This window comes from Gopherus evgoodei, chromosome 10 (genome assembly GCF_007399415.2).
Source record: "Gopherus evgoodei ecotype Sinaloan lineage chromosome 10, rGopEvg1_v1.p, whole genome shotgun sequence".
NCBI classification, from domain to species: Eukaryota; Metazoa; Chordata; order Testudines; family Testudinidae; genus Gopherus; species Gopherus evgoodei.
Genome location: NC_044331.1, coordinates 77,071,550 through 77,096,000, shown reverse-complemented (window position 1 = coordinate 77,096,000; position 24,451 = coordinate 77,071,550). Strand labels below are relative to the sequence as shown.

The 24,451-nt window shown below is 44.2% G+C and overlaps 1 protein-coding gene across 4 annotated transcripts in view; it reads left to right on the top strand.

Moving 5' to 3' along the window:
• Nucleotides 1-23,386, top strand: part of FBXL18 (F-box and leucine rich repeat protein 18) — a 33,939-nt gene extending 10,553 nt beyond the window's left edge. For 3 of the 4 annotated variants that reach the window (XM_030577123.1, XM_030577124.1, XM_030577127.1), the window contains one exon: nucleotides 11,954-18,539. In XM_030577123.1, the coding sequence (XP_030432983.1) occupies nucleotides 11,954-12,110 (157 nt within the window). In that variant the 3' untranslated portion in view covers nucleotides 12,111-18,539. Of the gene's footprint in view, nucleotides 1-11,953; nucleotides 18,540-19,990 lie in introns of those variants that run through there. The other variant, XM_030577126.1, reaches the window with a different exon arrangement.
• Nucleotides 23,387-24,451: the final 1,065 nt, after the last annotated feature.

The following is a 24,451-nucleotide window of genomic DNA, read 5'->3' as shown; positions in this document are numbered from 1 at the left end:
GGAGTTTGGAGGGCGGGAGGGGGATCAGGGTGGGGCACGGGGGGTTGAGGGCTCCGGCCGGGGCTGCAGGCTCTGGTTGGGGCTGGGGATGAGGGGCTTGGGGTGCAGGAGGGTGCTATAGGCTGGGACCGAGGGGTTCGAAGGGTGGGAGAGGGATCAGGGCTGGGGCAGGGGGCTGGGTTGGGGGGGCTCAGGTGCAGGCTGTAGGTGCTGCTTATCTCAAGGAGCTCCTGGAAGCAGTTGCATGTCCCCCCGTCCGGCTCCTACATGGAGGTGCAGTCAGGTGGCTCTGTGTGCTGTCCCACCTGCAGGCACTGCCCCTGCAGCTTCCATTGGCCCCAGTTCCTGGCCAATGCAAGCTGTAGGGGGTGGTGCTTGGGGGCAAGGGCAGCTTGCGGAGCCCCTTGGTTGCCTCTACGTACCGGAGCCGGAGGGGCAATATGACGCTGCTTCTGGGAGCTATGCGGAAAGCCCCTGACCCTGCTTACTGGCTGGAGCGGCAGAGCGGGGCAACCACCTGACCCTGCTCCCTGGCGGGAGCTCAAGGGCCAGATTAAAAGTTCTGATGGGCCAGATGTGGCCCGTGAGCCATAGTTAGCCCACCCCTGTTTTAAAGGGATTTGGAGAATTGAAGGGTGACTATTAAAGATGCAGAGGTGCTCTTGCTGGAGCCTTTATAGTTTGGAGTGTTCAGAAACATGGGCTAGAGCTGTGATATTCGAACGCTGGTCCATGAAGGGACTCATGCTGGTGATCCAGGAAGAGCGGACTGGTAACATGGTGCTATTTCTCTCTCCAGCTGTTGAGTTACATTAGAGGAAGCTGAAAGTACATTATTTTTCTAATACTAATTTTCCATGTAGGTAATTGGTGCAGCCTTCACAGGGATGTTGATTGACTGTCAGCACGATGGGCAGTTGCCCATAATCATAAAGAGGAAGGTTGCTGTTTAGGAGACACTGTTCAAATGTCCAGTGTTTGAGAATCCTTGTCTGGTAGATGGACCACAGGGGCAGCGGAGGCAGGAACTCTGGTGTTTCAATGCCAGCTTGGTATTGCCTTGCTTTACGTCCTCAGTTAATTTTCTTAAACTTTCTCCTTATCTGTAAAATGGGGATCATATTTGTGCCTAACTTGCTGATTGACTAGTAGGAGGCCCCGAAGTTTAGCTCCTGTTGGATAGAGATGAAGAGGTTGATAATCGTAGCCTTTTAGTCTTGTGGCTACTATAGGCAAGAAGCTGCATAGGTCCATCTTTTCATGGAATTCATTTTATGGTAGGGCTCCTGGATTCTGCCACACTGTGCTGTGGGCGAGGAGTTTTCTCGAACAGGATCATTTCGTTGTCTTAAGTGTAGGCTTTTAACAAATGAATTTTCACATTTAAATCAGTGCAGTACCCTCTCTGCATGCATTGGTGTTAAATTCTGTTTTATGTCCCAACATCTTTGATGCTTTAGAGATGTTCATATGAACAGCGCAGTTGTAACATAAAAGTTGCAGGGGTGAAGCTGGGTTTCCTGGCAGTTGAGTTTTCTGTCATTAGCTGAGAAGTAAGAGGTATTATGGTAATTGAATGCTTATGCTATAATGATCAGTGAAATAGCTAACAGTGTCGAAACTTAAATTATTGTCAGTCATAAGAAGATTTGGGCAGTTCGCACCTCTCAGAGCTAGTGTGTCAGGCTGTCTACAGAGTCAAGAAGAGATTGCTGCCTCAGTTTACACTTGCTTCATGTTTTCAAGGTTTTCTTGCCATCGTAAGGGGTAGAAACCATTTTAATTTTAAACAAAAACTTCAATTTTGGAGCACAGCTTTGTGGTAGGGGGTGCCTTGCATGGCTGTGGAATATATTGCGTCCTGACTTTTGACAACTTTATAACTGGAAGGCTTTGTGTAAATGTTGGCTTGGAGCCAGCTTCAGAAATATAGTTGTCCCAGTTGGTAGCTGAGTATTAATGGTCTCTGTGCGTGTAGTTTATTTCAGTCTCTAATGTAGATGCATATTTGTGAGCTTTTAAACGTTGGTATGTTTGTGGTATTTGGTTCTAGCTTCCCTCACCTGTTTGCTATACGTGTGTTGGCTGTGGTGGTCACCTTTTCCTCCAGATGCCTCTGATATAACGTTGTGTCCACTGCACTGGCACACAGTAGAGATTGTAGAGCTGATATGGAGCCCTCCCCTGATAGTTCAGCAAACAGGATGACAAGGCCATATTCCCCTCTGAACTGCAGAGGAGACTAATTACTTCACTATAAGCAAATATGTTTCTTGGCATGAGGGTGGGAGGATGTTCTGTCATTCACTTTTCATGGTGTCCAAGCACACACGAGTCCCTCTTAGGAAAGGAAGGAATTAGAGCATTAATCTGGGACTTGGGAAACCCAAATTCAGTTCCCTGTGCTGCCACAGACTTCCGATGTGTCCTTGGATAAATCACTTAGTATCTCTGTCTCTCTGTTCCCCATCTGTGGAAACTGGGATAGTGGCTTTGCCTTACCTCATGGAAAGTTGTGAGAATAAATATATAAAAAAATTGTGAGGGGCCCAGATTCTTTGGTGATGGGGACCATCTGAGTACCTAGCTAAAAATGGAGCAAATGAGAATACTGCTGTTTCCTTTTTAGATTTGCACATTACCACTACCAGAAATAGACCTCTGAAATATTTCAGTCCAGATGGGTGTTAAATTTACTTAAGGAGGCGTTCTACTAACACTGCTCCACGTGTTAATTCTAGAACTATACTGTAAATATTATGTTTCATGAATATGGAGCATGACGGTTTTAGATTCCAGTCTGACCAATTCTGTTGAGCAAGAAAGTTTCTTCAGGAGGCAAAGTTAAATGCTTTCATCTGGGATTTGTTTTACCAACTCTTGCTGTAGGTTTTAAAAATAGTTGTATGTAGCCAGTGTGGCAAATCCTGTTCCAACCAGACACTTCTATGGCGTTAGGGCATTGCTTTCTCCAAGCTGCTTTCCCAGAGTAGATTTTTGAATTGTAGTTCTCATAAATCTCCACTAGATAGAGCTATGGTATATAGTAGATCTACCACCAATGTTGACTCTGTATGTTGCGGGCCATGTATTTCTTCACCCCAGAAATTTTGCAGAAAAGGATGGAATTCAAATCACTTTTGCACAGTACTTCTACGTGGCACCATTAGCAGGCATGGTACTTCACAAATGCTGAAGAGAATTTCCTTTTCCTGCAGAGTTTACCAGCAAAAGAATGGACTGCAGAAAGAGGTGTGGTATTAAATGTTTGGCAAATGTCTTACTGGCTCCAGGGACTTTTTTTCCCCCCTCCCAGTTTATTTTTTAATCATTTGCAACTGGTAATACTCAGTCTTTATAGTATTAGACTTATAGCACCTATCACTGCAGCAATTTTTAGCCATATTTCAATAGTAAATAGTAGAAATATCTGAAAAGTCCCTGACAGGACACCATAGAAATAGAATGGAAAAGCAACTATAGCTCAGCGATAAAAAGGCCTTTAGCAGTGAGGATTTTTGGAATATAATGTAACATTGGAGTTATGATATTTATAGTAATGGGATCACAGTTAAGACTGAGATGTCAGATCAGAGCTGGACAGCTTGTGGTTTCAAACTAACTGCAGCGTTTTCAGGAGGTATGTGATGAAGGGTGGTGATTGCACTGCTTGGTACAGTTATTTGTCTCAAGAATGCATGATTATAGTACCCTATACTTGCTGCTACTATTGAAGTCTGCTGGCTAGCAAGGGAGTGGCCAGCTACTCTAGCAGCGTTAGTTAGAAGGTGATCCAGGGGACTGATGCAGGGTTGGGAGCCAGACACTCCTGTTTTCCAGGGCTGGCCATATAACTGTCTTGCTGTATGGCCTTGTCCAAGTCTGCCTCTGTTTTCCCATCTGTATTGGTTACCAGTCTCCATAGAGATGTTGAAGATTGTTTATGCAGTGCTTTGTGCCTTTAAAATGGTGTGTTTAGTGTTACACCAGTGCTGCAAAGTGACTGATTCCACAATTCTATTCCTCTAGCCACCACTGTTCCCAGCAGAATCCTTGGAACTGGAGACTGGGGAGAGAGGAGGAAAAGAAGTACCAAGTCATCTTTTCCAGCCCCTTGCCAGTGTAGGGTTGGTTCTTCCCAGCATTGTAAATGGAGTGCCGTGTCTAGTTTGAATTGACTTCAGCAACAGGACTCCTACCCACTTCCCTGGCGTGGTTATTCCACAGTCTAATTAGACCTCCCTGTTAAGAAACTTTCCTAGTATTTAGCCTAAGTCTTCCTCGGATCACTTTCATCCTTTTCTAACCCTAAACTCTTGGATCCTCCTAAATACTTTCTCCTATGGTGATGGTTACACCCTTAAAATGTTTATCCAATTCCCTGCCCCCTGACTCTCCGTAGTTGTCATTTAGTCTAGCTATGACTATTTAATTCTCCCTTTCCTCAGAAGTCAGTCCCTCCACCCCATTAATCATTGTAGCTGTTCTTCTCTGAAAGTCCCTCCAACTGGTCAACCTCTTCCTAGCGAATGCACTTTTTTAACCCACTGGATTCTTATTCTGCATGATGCTCAATTCAGATTTTGGTTCAAACTCCATGGCTTCTATGGATGTTACTGACTTGCAGAGCTAAAGCTCAGGGGGAAAAGCCCTGTGAGGGTGAGAAGCTAGTGCAAAATTACTAATCTTTGTGAATTCTGCAAAATTCTCCTCCATCCTCTTCTACGCAGCCCACCTTGATGTTGTGATTACCCTGACTTTGCAAAAAGTGGGTATTCCTGCCTATGGCTTATGCTAGATTTAAAGCAGAGTCTTTGCCTTCTCTTCTCTCCACTTCTTTCTGACCATGAAAAACAACCTCCTAGTACACTGCTGTTCTTTGTGAACCCAGTGTTGGCACGTTAGCTGCCAAACCCACTTCACTAGCTTAAGCATGTTGTGGACTTGGTCTCTGCCTCTGATTGCAAGAAGGCTTAATGTATCGTTAGACTGGTATAGTGAATCATTCGACTCTTGTTCCAGCTTTCATTATCTGTTTGTTTCCTGCTCTTAGAAACCCCTGAATCATCCTGTCTCAGACTGAATTAATAATAAACTGCATCCATGTCCGCTTACATTACCCATTGGAGTGCTTGGTGGAATTTGACTGTATCCTGGGCATGGTATTGCAACCATCATTAGTACTGCCTAGCTTCGACATGCGTCAGTTATGGATATCTCTCTGTGGGCAAGCTGATCTGATATGTAGGTGCATCCCTGATGGGATTTTAATACTTTTCTTTTTGGAGCCACTCATCTGTCCCCTTTCTGGCTGCTTTCCAGTTGTTAGACTGCATCACTCCTCCTCCGAATTACTTGTATGCATGCTGTGGCAGGTACTCAGTTGAGGACGTGTTAGAGGATTGCATGATCTGGACACAGTCCTCCTCAAATAGATCTATAGCCCGGTGTCCTATACAGTATGATCTCTTACTTTCTCCTGGCTATGCAGTCCTAGTGGAATCTCTGCCCGGGTTCCTCTTTGCGTACATGAACGTTGGTGTGAACAGAAGCGTAGCTTCAATGTGTTTCCAAAGTAGAAAATGCACTTACTTGACCAGCTATTGCAATAATATCTTAATCTGCAGAAGATGTTAAGAAAAAACTTCCCAATGTGTTTCAGCTTGTTCTGGCAGAGTGCTGCTCTAGGACTTGTGCTGGGTGCTCTGGCATCTTTCCTTTGGGTCTCGTCTCTTAATCTCCAACTGCCCTCTCATGTCTGACTGCTTGGTCTGCAGCTCAGTGAGCATCATAACTCTACTTCTTCAGTACCCCCAAAATCTCAAAGCACTCTATTATTATGGAGTTAGTGATGTATCATCCCCATTTTACAGATGGAGAAGCTGAGGCACAGAGAGATGAAGTAATTTGCCCACACTCACACAGTGAATGTGACAGATGTCACTCCCTGTTCATATTTCCTACCCACAACACTATCCTTTCCCTGCTGAGAAATGACATTGTGTCACTGAAACCTAGGGACAAGCAGCAGGATAATCAGGCTTGTCATTACTTGACTGGCTTCCAAATAGTCCTGTCCACACTCGTTGGTCAGAGTTTAGAGGCTGTAATTAAGAGCTTTAAAATGAGGGAAGTGATGGGGTTCCTTAGGATGCCATTGGGGACAGCTCGGTCATAGCAGATGTGGGGATGAAGAGACCCTGCTACCAAAAAGCACTTACAAAACAGAGCTGTACTGTAAATGTGGCTGGTTTTGCTGAATCTGAACAAATTGAGGATATTTTAATGAACCCAAGAATCTTGCTTTCCTGTGAAGCTCTCAACTGCAACTCCTGCTCTGGGGTTATGAGCTGGAGTCTGCTAATCATTGATATTCCAGAGGAGTCCACAGCAAGAATGGCACAGGGGAATTGGCCCATTTTACAGTGGCTACAACCCAGCTTTGTACCCCTCTTGGGAGACTCCGTGAAGGACAGGTAGATGTAAATGGCGCTCTCTGCCTCATGAAAGAAGGCACCTTGGGAATAATTATACCAGCACATTCCAGGGAGGCAGAGCTCTGGCACAGGTGGAAATTAGCCCTATAGAAGTTATTGGAGTGGGGAGGTGTGTGTGCGCATGTGTGCATGTTTGTTTTGGAGATTGTCATAACAGGATATGGCAATTGAAATTTCCTAGTGCCAGTGTAATGTGCTGGAAATGACCCAAGCAGCAGAACCTAATGGTATGTATGCTTGGTGTGATTGGAAGGAGGAGAAAAATGCGTATAGGTCATGCCACTTAAGATGACCTGTCTGCCACTCTGGCTCACAGTCTTTTTTATACTAAATTAATCCACTGTGAACTGTGCACACTGTGTGCCCTGCTGCTCACATGCTCATTGTAGCTTCTGCCATGGGAAGGGAATTTCAAGCCCTGGCATCGCTTATAGGCTTCAGCCCTACATTTAAATCTCAAATGTCTCTTCCAGTAAAAACAAAACTGCTGGAGTTTCTGGCTTAAGGCAAAACAACGTGCACATATGCACACATGTGGCTGAAAGCAATTGATATGACCAGATATAGGGCAAAATTTGAGTTGTACTGATTTCCCCTTTCCTGGTTAATTAGCTGCTTTCTGAAGTAATGCTCCAAAGTTAGAAGTGATGTGTAAGTGCTGTTACAAAATGGTAAGTGGGTGTAAAGGAGTCTAAGATAGTATAATTTACACACTGAGATGCTGGCAGGAGGTAAGCTAGAGCATGGTAGGATTGGAAGAATAGTGCAGGGGTTCTCAAACTGGGGGTTGGGACCCCTCGGGGTTGCAAGATTCTTACATGGGGGGTCGCAAGCTGTCAGCCTCCACCCCAAAGCCCACTTTGCCTCCAGCATTTATAATGGTGTTAAATATATAAAAAAGCATTTTTAATTGATTGAGGGGCGGGGCAGGGTTGCACTCAGGGGCTTGCTATGTGAAAAGGGTCACTAGTACAAAAGTTTGAGAATCACTGGAATAGTGGATTAATTCTAAATGGAGACTGGATCCAGTTCAACCAAAGGGTACCCTGCTCCCCCCCAAATCATGGCACTCCTGGCTGCCTACCAGTATTTCTTCCTCCCTATTCTCCACGTAGGGTCCCAAAACTCCTAGATAGTATCCTCTTCCCCCCTCTCCTCTGTGGATCTACAATTGGTGTCTTTGTGACCCTCCTAGCCCAGATCCGGAATTTGTGGATTCATGGATCCTGCCTTAATCTTCTAGCAGAGGAGCTAGAGTCGTCCTCTTTTAGTTGCTTTTCCTGCTACACACCTCTCCTCCATCCCCTCGTTGTGTAAATTATACCAGCTTAGCTGCCCTTATACCTACTTACTGCACGTGTGAAGTGGTGTGCCAAATTCAGAAGATGCATAACATACAGAACGTTCATTATATTCCTGTGGAGGTCTCTGCGGAAGCAGAGGGAGGGGGAGATTTGTTTCAATGCAGGATGTCACCAAGTCCCTTCAAAGCTCCTCCTTATAACCGAGAGAAAATAAGTTGGTACAGTGCCTACCACACTGGGGCCTTTTTCCTAGTGACAGTGTCTGGGAGCTACTGCAATGCAAATAACTAAATTGAGGTATTAATAACCTGTGCCCTAGTGTTGCATAATCTTCGCTAAACTTTGCTTGTTCTCAGCTGCTCTTTCTATGCAACTTTAATAGGTGGAGTTTAAGGGGCTCATTCTGTTTCCACTTTAAAAGTACATCTGACAGCACATATATGAGTGTTTGCCATGAGATAATGAATTCAGTCTAGTGACTGTCTTGTCCTGGAAAAAAATCAAGGAAATCTGATTGAAGTACAGATTTGCTTTCAACTTTTCCTTCCTTTTTGACTTTGCCCATGACCTTCATATTGGATCCTGCCGTGCCAGTTGGAAATAATTGAGATTGTAGTATAGGTTATTTACCAGACTGTTCCTTTGAAAATACTCATACTGTGCCCAGTCTGCACTCACTCTGACATAATTTTGGGGCAGGCAACAAAGCTCCATTAACCCTTTTTGGCTAACAGCCTTGTGCAGTACATTAAGTGTAATTAAAGGACGGGATAGGAAGGCAAAGTCTTGCATTTGCTAATGCCAGAGTGAATTTTAAGTGTGCCCTGCATCACAATCCATGTGTCCATTTTTGAGCTCCAAGGATGACTATAGCCAATTGCACATCCAAATACAGAAAGCTGCTTTTGTATAAAGAGCCACTGGGGTCTTGTTGGTTTGAGGCTAAGTATACTGGATCAGAGGCTGCTATGGAAAGCTTGTCCTTTTCTTTGTTATCCCAGAGATCCCTGAAATACTGAAGAGCCAGCTAGTCAATTGCATAGAAAACTTACTTCCATGTAATTAATCATGAGGAGTCTAGTTTGGAGATTGATTTGTAGGAGAAAGCAAGCAACAGTCACAATTGTTGGCTTGTTTTCCTTGGAATAGAATAGGGATTCAAGTCTGGAGCTGCACCTCCTTTGTCTCCCCGGCTCCACATCCCCCCTCCATCCGACAGGTTTTCACTAAACACACCATAGACTTTCAGAGGTAGATCCAGTTTGAAATCCATCCAGGTGTGGAATGAGGGAAGAATCTTCAAGAAGATTACAGCAGCTATGCTGCAACTCGTTAACTCAATGTCTTCCCCTTCTCCCCATCTCCACCCCATGCCTGGGGTCTTTTAGTGCTAGTACTAAGTGCTGTTCGCTTAATCTAGCCCACCTGGCCAGGTGTATGAAGAATGGAATTGCCTGCCGGCAGAAGACAGAAGGAACATGCACACAGCATCTGCAGAGGAGTCTGCTTTTGGGAAATGCTAATCCCATTTTAGCATTATGACAGCAGCTTGCTAAAGTTTGTTTTGAAATGTGGAGCTAAAGCAGCAGCTTTGCACGCACACACAGCTGAGGATAATGGTAAACCATGTGTGTTTCATTTTCATTTTCAATTGTGCAAATCGAACATGGAAAGGATTCGCAGGCATAAACTTGCTGTGGTATGCAATTTACAAGTTTGAGAGCAACATACAGTTTCCAGTTTTAAAAAAATACAAATCACAAAATTCAAAGGCATATTTTGGCTTTTTTTTTTTTATTATTTGCTGCAGATCATGTTCACAGCTCTTCAAAAATATTTACATAATTCCACCTTCTTGGAAGGCATATTTAATGTGTATTTTTCCAGTACTGTGAGGCAAATTATGTGTAAACTTGGTTGGAGTTCCACTTTTTAAATTATGTATAAATTCTGTTTGTCGTTTGTGTGGTGTTACAGTAGCATCCAGAGACCTCGACTAAGATTGGGGTTTTGCTATGCTGGATGCCGTACAAACACGGAAATAGGAGATAGGTTGTAAGCTCTTCATGGCAAAGAAAACTAAGGCACCAGTCTTAAAAAGAGATCTGCATGGGTGGGTGGACCCCTGCACTGAGCCCTAGTGTACTTGAGATGGGGATGGTTCCTTCTTCAGCAGGATTGTGGGCCTTAAATGAGTAACGTATGAAGAGCTGGGGAGAGGGAAGGGGAGGGGAGAATATCCAATATGTTTGCTACATCCTAGTGTTGAAATCACATAAATACCAACTTTATCCAATTGCCTTTGGCCTAGCCATTATTTGTTGGCAAATTTCTTGCAAGCATTGCTGCAGAAATAGGTCCTGAGATGGGAATAGGAGGCAAGAATGACAGGTTTATGGATCTGTTTTGGGAGACGTTTCTGTGCATAAGGGTTGGCATGGAAGGAAGCACAAATATGTTTGTAGGAGGTGCTCTTTAGATCCATCACCCAGAGACACATGCGAGCCTCTCGTGGATCAGACTGCAGCACGATATGTCTGCCAGCATTAATCTTTAATCAGCAACAATTAGACCTCTACCTCGATATAACACTGTCCTTGGTAGCAAAAAAAATCTTACTGCGTTATAGGTGAAACCGCGTTATATCGAACTTGATTTGATCCACCGGAGTGCGCAGCCCTGGCGCCCCCCACCCCGAGCACTGCTTTACCGTGTTTTATCTGAATTCGTGTTGTATTGGGTCGTGTTACATCGAGGTAGAGGTGTACTCTGAAGTTTCATGTGGGATTCTAGCGCCTTAACTTACGGTCACTCTACAGCCCTGTAATACCACGATGTGGATAATTATTTTAGTGTGATGGGTATGCTCAGAATTGTACAGACACATGGATAGACAAGAATCTTGGTGTATACTGGACACTACTACAGTTCAGACACATGATTCACAGGCTGAATGTCAAACTAGGCTCAGCCTCAGTGGGTTTGTTCTAACATGGATCCAGTCTACCCTATAACAGTTAAGGAATAAACTTTGGACACACTGCTCAGGGAGATTGCTATAACCCTGCTAGCAACAACCCATGTGTTTAAATATAGTTGCATAACTATTCTAACAGCAGCAGTGTAGACATTGGCTCTGCTCAGCCAGCCAATCAATACTAAAAGACTTACCTGTCCTCATTCTGATGGTCTTCTCTTACCCTGTAGTCTCTCCCCACCCCCGTGTTCTTCTGTGACTTCTCTGAGTTGCTGTCATGCACAATACTTGCTGTCTGGGCCGGCTTTCATTTAAAAAATATTGCATATGGATTTAACTTCTGGTTTTTTTTCCTCCTACTCCATAATTACAACCCTGCTGCTCCTGTCTCTCCTGTTGTCACATCAGTCTGCTCTCTATCCAAAGGTCTGTGATGCTCAACGTCTGCTGAATGAAGTGGCAAAAAAATTAGGAGCAGAAGGGGCTGGGGCTAAAAAGGTTAGTGTAGAAAGGAGTGGAGGTAAAGGGCCAATAGATTTTTTAAAAATGTAGTAAACTAAAATTCTAGTGGCAAATGTGGCTATTTGCTTTTGGGTTTACTCAAACCTGGAACTGTGTGTATCCATCACAGGTTATGTGGCTTTTATTAAAAACGAGACTCTTGCCAATGTATTATTCTAAGACTCATAAAGTATCTGCAGTGGTAGAACTTTCCTTGTTCTCTAACTGCCGCGTTTATCCTCCGTGTGCTGTACAACTGACCCTTCAGTGATAATCCCAGGCCCAATCCTAGGGCACATCCCAGACAATTTAGTCCTGATTTTGTAAAACCTGCCGTTGTTAATGAGAGTTTAAGTTGCTACCCACCAGCATTTTACCCAGCTAAGGAATGTCTCATTCAAAGTTCTGAGGATCCCTTCCTCCTCTTGCAAGATCTCCATGTGCTTCCGAATCTCCATTTTGGGATTGGATCAGAACTCCTTTCAGACTCCTCCTAAATTAGCCACATGGACCCACTGCAAGGTAATACAGTCCCACACAGAGGGAGATCTTGATTTCCTGTCTCAGCAAGACTCCCCTTCCTCCTCTGCTGCCTCCTGCTCTACCCATGCGAGTTTTTCCCCTTGTCGCAGAACTAGCATTTCTTCTTGGCTAATAACTTGTATCTGATTTAGTTTCCAGGCAGACCGCCCTGCATTAAATGTCATCATTTTCCCTCTACTACATGAGGACTTGACGGAGGTCATCAGAGATGTCCCCATGATGCACTTGGATGAAATTACCTTGTTTAAAAGCAGAGTGGCTGAGGAACCTCCAAACCTGTGGTGGTGATTATGCCATAGCACATGTAGAACAGTTGGGATGAACGTGTGAAGCAGCTTCTTATTGGCCTGGATTCCCCCTTCTTGAGCTTATGGGCCGCCTTACGAGATGCTGTACAATCACTTTAAATCAGTGCAATTGAAAAGCAGAAGAGCCTGGACAAACTTTGCTGTGGGCAAACACAGACCTTGCACATAAAATACAATATCAGAGCCTTTTGGAACCATATGGAGATTTCCTTGTGGTTAATAATAAATCCCTCTTTTACTTTATATTAGTTAAAGGTAAGAGAAACTAACTGAAAGAATGCTCCCATTCTTACCCTTCACCCCTTGTTGCCTGATATATTTCTGTAGGGTTCCTGTGTACTTTGGTAGTATGCACTGTTGTTTCCTCGGTGATCATTCTTTGCTTGAGTCTGTTATTGTTGCCAAAATAGGAGGCCTGATTCTGTGTTAGTGTCCCTCAGTTACAATGGGCACAAAGGTGTATTGCTCAAATGAAATGCATCATGCCTCTTATTATAAATATGTGTACATAGTTACACACATGTGATGAGAAATATTTAAAGGTATTATCTTTTGAGAGAAGTACCTCAGGTTTTTTTTGTTTTGTTTTTTTGTGTTTTTTTGGTTTTTGTTTTTTTTGCCCCAAGTAGCATATCATGATTGTTAACCTTTCAAGCCCATTGCTACATTCTCCTTGCTGTTAATGTTTGGGCCGTTTGGCTTGCAAGGAAGAATTCCTCATTTGTGTCTTGAGTTTCCTCTCTAGATTTTACAAACTCCATGTTACCAAATCTCCAACCTGACTCCCATCTACCCTAAAAATAATAAATAAATCAACCGCGGTCTAGACATGTTAGAACACTGTTCCAACTGGCAGTGTAGGTGGGACCAGCTCTATCCTCAAATCATGTGCATGATTTCAGAGATTTTATGGAGTCTTTTCAAAGTGTCACTTCATTAGCCTTGCCTGCTCTACTGAATGTCCTTAGGAATTTGTAGTGGGCTGGATCACTTTCCAGAGTGCCTTATTGATGTAGCCCTTTCTACAGGGACAAATCGCCGTGCCAAAAGCCAAAGTGTGCGTAGTTAGTACAAATGTTCTAGGTGGTGGTAGGATTTCCCTTGAAGTGGAATATTCCATGGTAAAATACAGGGCTAATCTTTTCCTTAGAGGTTATGCATTTGAGTTTGAACAGTTTCTATCCAGTGGTATAGTAAACAGCTGTGCTGTGACATCACTGCTTGGGAACTCGATACGTCCATGGGTGACATCACAGAATCAGCTAGTCAGTGTTTCCTACACAGCAGTGCCATAGTTTCATAAGCAGTGGCTACTGGGAACAGTGTCAAAAACATCATGGTTTCAACGGGCGGGTTGGATAGCAGAACACATCTTTACATAGGCTTCCGACTCTTTTCTCTAGTCCTCTTCCCACTGCTTAAAAATTTCCAGACCTGTTTATCCTGTCCTACTCGTTAAATCATGGGCCAACCTGATGCAGCCCATATGTGTACAAGGAGGACCTAACTATACGTGTGCTCATTGATACTTTCTCAGCATTAGCCATTTATTAAGAGTGAGGCTGTATATTACCAAATTTACCCATATGAGCACATTTGTTACTCCTCTTTGCTTTGAGAGCATCAAGTAGTTAATTATTGCCTTCTCTTTCTGTACACTTTCTTTTCAGCAGCCCTTCACTGAGCAGGACTTCCAGATCGAAGCTCTCTTTCCCTTTCCCTTCCCACAGGACAGATTGGTTAGCAAGGGTGTGGGAATGCGAGCTGCTAGTCTTGTAGCTATTAAATAAATAAGCAGATGGGTTTTATGCTTTTACGTGAAGCAGGTGCCCGGTAGCATTTCAGCATCTTTAGCCAGAGCCCTCATCGCTGGGCCACTGGATGAGGCGCTCCAGAAATAAACGAGGTTTTCAAAATATCCCTGACTTGTGGGGGGTTTCTGTTAAGCATAGGAAGGTAGCTGTTACCCCTTCACTAGGGTCCTACCACTGTTTTCTATCTAGTTCTCCAGAATCCCGTCTCTCTCTTCCAACTTCTTCTTGTATCTGTGGCTTGGTTGAGCCCCTTTCTTTGTCAGGCTGGGCTCCTTTCTCCCTCACAAATCAGATGTACTTTTTTGGGGGGAGGCGGGGAGCAAAATAAATTACTGCTTTGTCCAGGTGAGGCTGCTCTGTGCAGTTACTGAGCAGATCCCTTCTCCAACACAGATTATTGGAGTCAGGTAATAAGGAGATACTGAAGCATCACTAAAGCCGCATTTCTTTTCCTCCTGAACCCCTAGCAATTTCAGTGTGGAGCAGAGGGAAAGCTGAGTCGTTACAGGTCTGGAGACAGTTCTCTGCTATTCAGTCCATAATGGGAACTATCCTAGGCAATAAGTAGCGGCCTCAAGTAGTACATAGTGTGGTGCCTGAATGCTATAGGTAAGAACCCTTTTGCACTTGGGGATTTCTCTTTCTAACAAGCAATGGGGCACTTAAGAGATGGCTCAGTGGATTCTAGTTATGAGGAAACTTCCAGCTCCCATTTTCTTCCCGATGGAAGGATCTAATTTCTGTGATATCTGCTGAATAGGCAGAAAAAAATCGATTCGGATCTGGCTCTGTTGTTCAAAAAGGTGTGTTCTGATAGGTCCATGCGTTTCCTAGTCCTTTCTTTTAAAAACTGTGTTGGTGTGATAAAATATGTTTCCTGTAGGTCAATTCCTTTGTAAAGAGATACTGTATTCTTTCCTACCTCTAGGTAAAATGGGAGTGGATCCCTTTATAAAGTATGTATACGACCATTATTGTATTGCCTATGGCATGGTGCTTAGACATCTGTGTTCACGTGAGCAGGCTTGTGTTCTTAATATGAACCACAACATTCAGAACAAGGGCTAGGAAAGGCCAGCCAGATGCACCTCAGGTCATGCTAAAGGGACCGAAAAGAATCCCCATCCCCAAACAGTGGAACCATGCTCTGCATCCCTGCTACAGAGCCTCCTGACTGTGAGTGAGAATTTCCGCCGCTTCTGCACTCCAGGCAGGAGTCACCAGATGTTAATAATGTGCTTATTTTCTCTAAGTGCTATTTTGGCATCAGTGTTAATTACAATTTATATTCTGCAACATTTACACTGGGAAAAGAACCCACCCTAATAGTCCCCAATTGGCAGTGCTGGGCTATTAAACAGAGCACCGTATGTTCTGAGCAGAGGAGTAGATGGGATTCAAAGCATAGTCAGCATTAAGGTTCCATGTGCGGTTTTTGGGGAGGACTTTCAGTCGTTGTTCTTGTTCCCAGTTTTTCTTTGATACAAAATGCCATCCCCTCCACTCCACAAATCCCTCCCTGCCATCTGTGGAAGTCTGCATGAGACAATCGTCTGACTGACCCCTTTCTCTTGAGCACCCTGAACTGCATCAAGTGCCCTTCCCACAGGGGCTGCTTCTGCACTGCTCCCAGTCCCTGCCGAACAGTGAAGGCGCACCAGTTTTTAGTTCAGAGCTCATACCGCTCTGCTGGCAGTGGGCTCCATTGCTAGCAAACCATTGGGTAGGCCACAAACTCCCGTTCTTTGCAGGTGTTTGGATGGATGCATTTTGACGCTAACTGGATTGGATGCTAAAGTTAAATTAAAAGTTACAGTCACAAGATCATTGATGCCAAAACATGTTTAACAAAACGGCTTTCCATTTCTGCTGCCTGGTGGCGTTTAGGCTTTTTTAAAGTGGTTTTATCTTTTGGTAAGGAGCAGCTGACTGGATTAAATGAATTGAAAAAAGGCACCTTAAAGGGAATGTAATCCTGTTAGGATCTCTTTCTCTGCCTTTTGGCAAAGCTCTGTTTGGGTTCTCTTTTGACACCTTGTTTAAAACCCTCCCACCCACTCACGGTACAGCAATAATATGTCACGTCATCCGGTTTCCCGAGTGCTGGGAGTGATGCTAACCTGTCACCCTGCGGTGTGGCACTTCAGCAGTTAGAAAAGAGAGTGAAGAGAATTGAGACAGCTTGATCGGTTGGCTGGAGCATTGGACTCGGAGCTGCTTTTCAGTCTCCTCTCTGCCACTTGCTCATTGTGTGACCTTAGGCAAGTTGTTCAACCTCTCTGGGCCTCAACTCCCCCATCTGGCTCCCAGCTCACATTAGGGTACTGTAAAGCACTAAAGTGTTGTCCATCTCGGAGGACAAACAACTGAGGACAGCACTAATTTAGGAGGATGGGAAAATGGGATGAATTAGAACAGCTGTCTTAAGTTTCCCAAGGTGGAGCGGAATCCTGGTGCTGCCAACTGCAATCCCAGTATCAATATCCTGATTGTCTCAGGTGACAGAGGTAAAAACACACAATGAAAAGGGCACTGGGGAGTTTCCCAACAATGGAAACTGCTGTTGAGTATTTCCATTCCCTGTGAAAGGCCACGTGAACCATATACTACTAACACTCCCGCAGGTGGCGGTCACCTTCCTTAGCTGACTGTTACTGGGACTTACCCTGCTGCTGGCAACGGGCTGTCCCATGACTGCCAGTGACTGTGGGCTAAAGGAATTCTCCATTGCTCTCCTTGTATTGAGAGGAAGGGATGAAAGTCTTGCAGATGCGTGCTACTGTAGGGCTTGCCAAGAGCCCTCAACTCTTGTTTATCCCAGTGAGAATTGCAGGTGCTCAGCACCTTGTAGGTCCTGCCTTTCACCTTTTGCAGTGGGGTCTCCTAACTCAGAAACAATCCCGATACTTAATTTAGCAAAAAATTAATACTCCAGGTGATGCGATAGCTTGTCTGATCTGCTCATGGGAGACGAGATCCTGGCTGATGCCGTGTCCAGCCAAAGCCTTTCACTCCTACCTGGAGGAGAATAGGTCTGGAAAAGGAGCAATGTGAACATGACTTGGCTATTGCAGAGGAAAATCTCTCTCCGTTGCAGGGTCCGTGGGCTGCCTCCCTGTTCGATTAGATGCATAGGCAGCCAGGGCTCTCTAGCAGGAGAATCATTTCCATAGAAACCGATTGGGATGTTGTAGAGGGAATAATGATTAATAGCGAAGGGACGTTGCCTCAGGCCCTTTTCATTTTTTCGGGGGCAGCAAGGGACAAACCAGAAGGAAGCAGAGCCCAGGTAGGGGGAGATGCAGTCTCTAACACTAATGAAAAACATCTCTTCCATTAATTTCCAGGCCAGCTTCCCTCTTCTCCCTCCCTCGGCGGCTGCTTTCCAGCATCCTTTGAATTTTCAAAATGGCTAACCTGGTTAGAAGTAATGATAAAAGGATGGATGAGGCCTGGCTATTAACATGGTTGCTGTTAGCAGCAGGATCTCAGCCATAAAACATGAAGCAAGGGAGACATTGACCTTTCTGCTGTTTTGAAATGAATGGAGACATCAATATCTATTGTTTTCAGTGGCATTGACCTCTGACACTCACTTTTCCTTCTCCCTCGCTCTTTTATTTCCTCCTGATGCTTGGGGAGAGGGGTCAGTTTGTACCATCTATTGATCCTGATCTTACTTGGTGATAGGGAAATAATTAGAATTGTACAAGATCACACGCGCGCACGCACACACACACACACACCCCTCCTAGATCTGAAAGAAGGCCGATCAATTTAGGTTTAATTACTAAATGTTTTTTATTTTAGCTTTGTAAATGCTCAAGTGTAGCATTTTATGTTACTGTCATAGGAGTCTGGATGCCTGGTGCCTTGTTTTATTTATTTATTTTTTGTAAGTAGCCCCTCTTATGTGAACAAGTTCTACGTGCTGAGAATGTGAAATCAGGCATTGCTAATTAGCTGTATGACAATTAAGTAACGTAGCACAAAACCATTAGGACATCGGATTTGTTTTTGAAGTTTCTCCTTTGAAGTGGAAGCGGCAACTCTGCCGAAGGCTGCTAGGGAAATGGTTTTTTTGTCAGAATTTTCTTTGAAAAATGTCAGTGCAAAGTCCCTGTTCCGTTGAGACTCTCCTGTATTCACTTCTATGTCAATAGAGGGTGAAACTTTGTTGTCAAAATGTTGAATTTAAAAAAAAGACATTTAAGGAGCAGTTGGTCTCTTAGTAACATCCCCTTTTTTGGTATAACTGTTGCTGAAACCGTGGTTTCAGCTTGCTGCAAGAGAATTGTGTTCCAGTGAGAGTGAGGACGGGTGTTACACCAACAACATGAAAGCTAGAGGGTGGCTCCTAAAATCAAGATTTAGCCTGTGATGTGCTAAATGACACCAGGAACCCAAGCAGCCTGTTTGCAAATGACTGACAAACTCCTCAGTTTTAACAGCTCCATCTGTGCACTTGTTTTACACTTGTATTTACAGCTCGCTCTTTGGTCATAATAGTGAACCACATTCTCAATGTGCAATTTTTCATGTACATTTGTGGCATGTAAAAGATTTAAAATAAAGAGTGAAACTGATTTTAAAACAGGTCCAGTTCATTGCCTCCTGCCTTTTTATTGTCTTCAGCAACGACGAGAGGGGGGAAAGAAACATTGCCAAGGGGCACATTTTTGTGTTTAAAGTTAAACAGAAGCGATATGGGTATGTTAAGGACTGTATTGGTACTGGCTACAGCCAAGCATGTTGTGGGTAGGATTGTTCTAAGCTTTCAGTCACAGCTCTGCTAGCCCACTTCAGTTTTGACTTGGAACACCCCTACTGTTTGCAGTTAGGGGCTCAGTTATGTATTTAATGGAGAAAGGTGTTGGCTTGTATTTATATAGCACCTTTCCTCCCTGGATCACAAAGCACTTGACTAAATAAACTAAGCCTCACAACGCTGCCTGAGATAGGGACTACTCTTGGTATACAGATGAGTAAACTGAGGCATACAGAGGTTAAATGATTAGCCCAAGTTCACTCAGTCTGTGGCAGAGTCAGGAGTAGAACCTAGAGGTTCTCACTCTCAGACCTTTAGACTTATGGCACAAGCCTGGATTTTCAGAATTACCGATGCAAAAATTTACCTCATCACGGTAACTTTGTGCACAAAATGACCAGTTAAACTTGTAACTGCCAACTGGTGTATGCACTATTGGAGGCAGAACAATGGTGATTTCACATGCCCAGTCCTGAAAATCCTCCCCCTTATATCTGTCCAGCGCCAAGCTGAAATGATAACTTGCGTAAGAACTTTGCCTACGCTAAATTTGAGCCCAAGTTCTCAAGGTGGGTAGGTAGATTAAGTAATGCATTGCAGCCACCTGGTCCCCAGGCCCTGGCCAAGCTGAATAATGTGTACTTTCAGACCTATGTACTTGTTAACATTGCTGGAGGGGAGAACCTCTTTGAAAAGATCTGCCTATTAATGTAGTGCCCCTGCAAGCATTCTCGCCAGTCCAGGAAGGAGCTGACCAATCTGACTGCAGCAAAATGTGACCCAGGGGGTATTGGGAGTCAATTTGTGTAGTTGAGTGAAATTACAGCATCCTTATTTCAGAGACTCTTTTGACCGGAGATCAATGCAGAGAAAAAGGAATCTAGAATTTAATAAATAAATCCAGGAAATACAACAAAATGGTGAAAGTGTTAAAAATAATCAACTGTCTGAATCACCACTAATCAAATCTTTTTCTGTGACCTCCAAATTGGATGAGGATTAAACCTGTATCAGCACCTCTGGGTCCGTAACCTCTTCTTTGCCACATCAGATAGAATCCTGATGTCTGGTTTCATGAGGCGCTTGTGTAGGTGGTTGGTGGTGCATGTGCCATCAGCTGTCTAAGCCTGATGGAAGGGTATTTTTGGAGTACTGTACCAAGTCCTCCTCATACATGGTAATAGCTGGAGTGGCAGCAGCCTCTATCTGTCTACAGTAGAACAACATACAAGCTGTAACCAGAGTGGTAAAAATTCTTGCATCCTGTCTGTACTACAGCTTCCGTCATTGTTTCTCCAGTAATGAGCAACGGCTATGAAGTTTGCTAGAGCAGATGTCTGAAGCCAGGTCCACAATCAGAGTCGTGCCTGTTTCATTAAAGGTGTGATTTTAAACTCTTGAAATGATGTAGCTGCATATTTGCACATGCTTAAATCGTTTAATTTAAATGCACAGAAATTAAGAGACTTGCCTAGCGCGAGAGAGGCCCAGCTGGGAGCAGAACTGTATGTGGCTTACTTGAGTAAGGGACAAAGCTAAACTGAAATGTAACCCAGTGCGGACACTTGTTTAAAACTGGTATTTCACCAGTTTAACTACACCGATGTACATTTGTGTGTAAACAAGCTCATAGAATATTGAGCGCCTTGCATCTGGTGGAATAGCACTAGGGAGTGACAAAAGCAAGTCTCCTGAAAGTGGCTCATGGTTTGTGACCTTTTTCATAGATTCTAAGGACAAAAGGAACATGTGTTAATTTAGCCTGACCTCCTGTGTAACACGGGCCATGGAACTTCCCCAAAATAACTTGCTTGAACTAGAGCGTATCTTTTCCTTTGCTGCTTTGGCAGGTTTGACCTAAGGTGCAACCCGTGAGGAGCCTCCTCTACATTTCACTCACAAATGCTTAAGTTATGGTTTTGTTTTATCATTCCAATAACGCTTATCTAAATGTGCTTTTCGGGGGGAGGAAAAGAGATAAGAGAGGAGGAGGCTGAGGAAGGAATGTGCTGTCTGAGTCTATTCCAGAACGCCAAGCGTTATTGCTGAGATTTGCCGCATTGTTTCAGCATTAATAATCTGAGAGGAGGAATGGAGGGGGGGAAATGACTGAAACATTTTAGTCTGCAACTCTAGCATCAGATGTACTGGCAGATGAGAGGGAGTCCCACTAGGATGAAATGTAAAGGAAACATATGCCTAGAGACAACTAGCTTTCAAATTTTGTACTGGTAATAGTGCCTTTCAGCAGACTATCTAGGAGTACTTTACCAAGAAGGGGTGGCATTCCCATTTTCCAGATAGAGAAACATGCACAGAAATTAAGTGACTTGCCTAGCATGAGAGAGGCCCACCTGGGAGCAGAGTTGTTCTAACCTTTGACCATCTTTCTACTCTGTCCAGCCACTTCTGTGCTACTAAGTCTCTTAACAGTCCCATGACTTGAGTAAGGGAGATAAAGGGGCTCTGCAGCTACTTTTGGAGAAGAGGGGAACAGGGTAGTTGTATAACAGCACCCATCAGTCATCCAACTATTTAGGACATGGAATAAAAAATACTCAGGAGGACTACCAATTCACCACTTGAGTCTGAAGACAAGTGAAGGCCAGGAGGTCAAACTGACACGAAAAGGTGAACTCGAAGCTAGATTCCAGCACGAGGTGAAGATCATAATGTAACTGGTTCACTGCCCACCTATCTGCCCTAAGAAGCTTGTCAAAGAAAGCTCCCTTTGGGAGTGAGAGAGAAGGAATGTGTGAGTCTTTCGGTACAGCTATTCTGAGCGAATGTTCCAATATCTCTCACTGCTCTCCAAATGAAGTAGCAGGAGGACAGGTTTGTATGTTGCAAGCTGTAAGGTGAAGTGAGAGATGGTTGTGCCTCTTTCATAAAATTTCCAGACAGGAAAAGTTTGTTATGCCTGCCAGGCAGGGGCTCACCTTAATTATTACTTTATTTTATGTGAGCTGATGTTCCTCCACCCATGCAGATTAACAGCAGCCTGTCCGCATGCTCCACCTCTCCACTTTTCTTTATAATTATTCCTTTGTATGACATGTAAACAGCTCCAGATGTGGAGGTCTATCTTATTTAATGGGTCTCACTGGACTGGGACTATTGGCTGGCTCAGAAATAGGCACTGTCCTGAGCAAGATGATAGGTTAGGGCCGGCAGTCTCAGGCCAAGGGAAAGTCAGGGGATCAAGCGCAAGGAATGGGACTGTACAAATATTTGCTTACAGAGCCTTGTTTAGAAGGAGACCTGAACATTCAGAAAAGTATCTGCAGCCAAGATAATGAATCTAATTATCTAAAAGAAATCACCTGGCAATGAAAGCAGCCTGGGCTGTGCACAAAGTAACTCAGTTTCTTATCAATGGCTCAGCAAGGTAGGGAACAATCCCTCAGGAGTGAGAAGATGGAGGAGATGATCCAAGTCTTTTCTATCTCTGCTTTCTGTGCAATCTTCTCCCAGTCTCCATACTGTTGAATTGGCTTCTTGTGTTGTCATATGCTCTGAGAAACAGACCTGCTAGCTCGAGAGTGGAATGAGTCTATGGGGCTTGCATTGGTACAGGGAATGGGTCCTGTAGACTGCATGTGTTAACTTCCTGTTGTTATTTCAATTTGTGTTGCAATGGTCACCCACCATGACAGATTCAAAACAGTTTTCAAACAGAAAATTAAAGAGGCAACAAAACTAGAAGGTAGAGCTACTGAAACAAATGTCTTGCATCCTGTCTTGAAGGCTGGAGGAAATGGGCTCTGGTGGACCCTCAAGGACAGTGAATTTCTAAGACCAGATTATTTGGCTGAGGGCGCCCATATGCCATTGATCAATGGTTCCCAGACTGTGGGTAACAATCCCAAATGAGGTCGTACCACCAGCACATGGGGTCATGGCAATCCCTAGAGTGTGGAGGACCCATTTTGCGTCTCACACCAAGACCTTGCATGTACAGTGTGTGTGAGGTCACAATGCAGTGAGGATGACATTTTGTTCTACAACATGGGGGTCTTCTGCACTGTATGACCTCGCATGCCCCATATGTATGAGGTCACACAAGGCGGAGGGTGCTATTTGGCTCTTCTAAATGGGATACTCTGTGCTATCTGGAATCCCAGCAGGAAATACTTCATTAAAATGGGCTGGTGCTGGCAAAAGGTTTGAGACTCTCTGCCTTAGACGGTCAGTGCAGTCCAGTGGAGTTATACCAGGGCTGAATTTGGCCCAAGATGTTTAAATGGGGAACTTGCTCTTAATAAATTGGAGAATTGGTCTGAAATCAACAAGATGAAACTCAATAAGAATGAAAAAAATCAGATATACAAATACAACTTGGGGAATAACTGGTCAGGCAGCAGTGCTACAAACAAGCATTTGGGGGTTAGAGTGGATCCCAAACTGAATGAGTTAAAACATGGTATAGGAGGAAAGCCTGAAAAATATTGAGCATGTTTAGTCTACTGAAGAGAAGGCTCAGGGGGCCATAAGTCTTCAAATATGTAAAAGGTTGTTATAAAGAGGACAGTGATCAATTGTTCTCCGTGTTCACTGAGGGCAGGATAAGAAATAATTGGCTTAGTTTGTAGCAAGGGAGCTTTAGATTAGATATTAGGAAAAAGAATTCTAGCTCAAGGATAGCTGAACACCAGAACAGATTACCTGGGGAGGTTGTGGAATCCCCGGCATTGGAGGTTTTTACAAACAGGTTAGCCAAACATGTGCACGTGTCAATCTCGGTCTGCCTCAGTTCTGCATCTGTAAAATGGGGCTAATAAACATAAGAAAATTACGGCCATATGGGGTCAGACCAAAGGTCCATTTACCCCAGTATCCTGTCTTCCAACAGTGGCTGATGCCAGGTGCCCCAGAGGGAATGAACAGAACAGGTAATCATCAAGTGATCTATCACCTGTTGCCCATTCTCAGCTTCTGGCAAGCAGAGGCTAGGGACACCATCCCTGCCCATCCTGGCTAATAGCCATAAATGGACCCAGCCTCCATGAATTTATCTAGTTCTTTTTTGAACCCTGTTATAGTCTTGGCCTTCATAACATCCTCTGGAAAGAAGTTCCACAGGTTGACTGTGTGTTGTGTGAAAAAATACTTCCTTGTTTGTTTTAAACCTGCTTGTCTATTTAGATTATAAGTTCTTTGAAGCAGGGACTGTCTCCTACTATGAATATGTGTTAGCATCTGAAGAGGAGATATTGGTTAGGATCTTTAGGTGCTATGGTGGTTTTATGCAGATTAGCACCGAGTTTGCTGTATGACAGACAGCATTAAGATAGTACAAAGAATAGCATTGGAAAAGGATGCAAAGTGGTCAGGTGGTCAGGAGACATGGGAGGAGCTGGCTGGGAGGAAGTAGGAAGAATGGGGAGCAGACATATAGACAATGCAGAACCCTACAGAGCATGACTTGGACACTGAGGGAGAGGGGAAACCTGGGAAAGAGTCTGAGGAAGAGAGCAGTGGTGAGCTGGAGCCGGTTCCCACCGGTTTGCGGGAACCGGTTGTTAAATTTAGAAGCCCTTTTAGAAGGGACAACTGGTTCGAAAAGGGCTTTTAAATTTAAGAAAAGCTCCAGCAGCTGCTTGCCCTTCCCCCGGCCCCAGCTCACCTAACTCCGCCTCTGCCTTCTCCCCTGAACGCTCCCAAGGCTTCTCCTCCCCCTCCCCGGCTTCCCACAAATCAGCTGTTTGCGCGGGAAGCCTGGGAGAGCTGAGAAGGAAG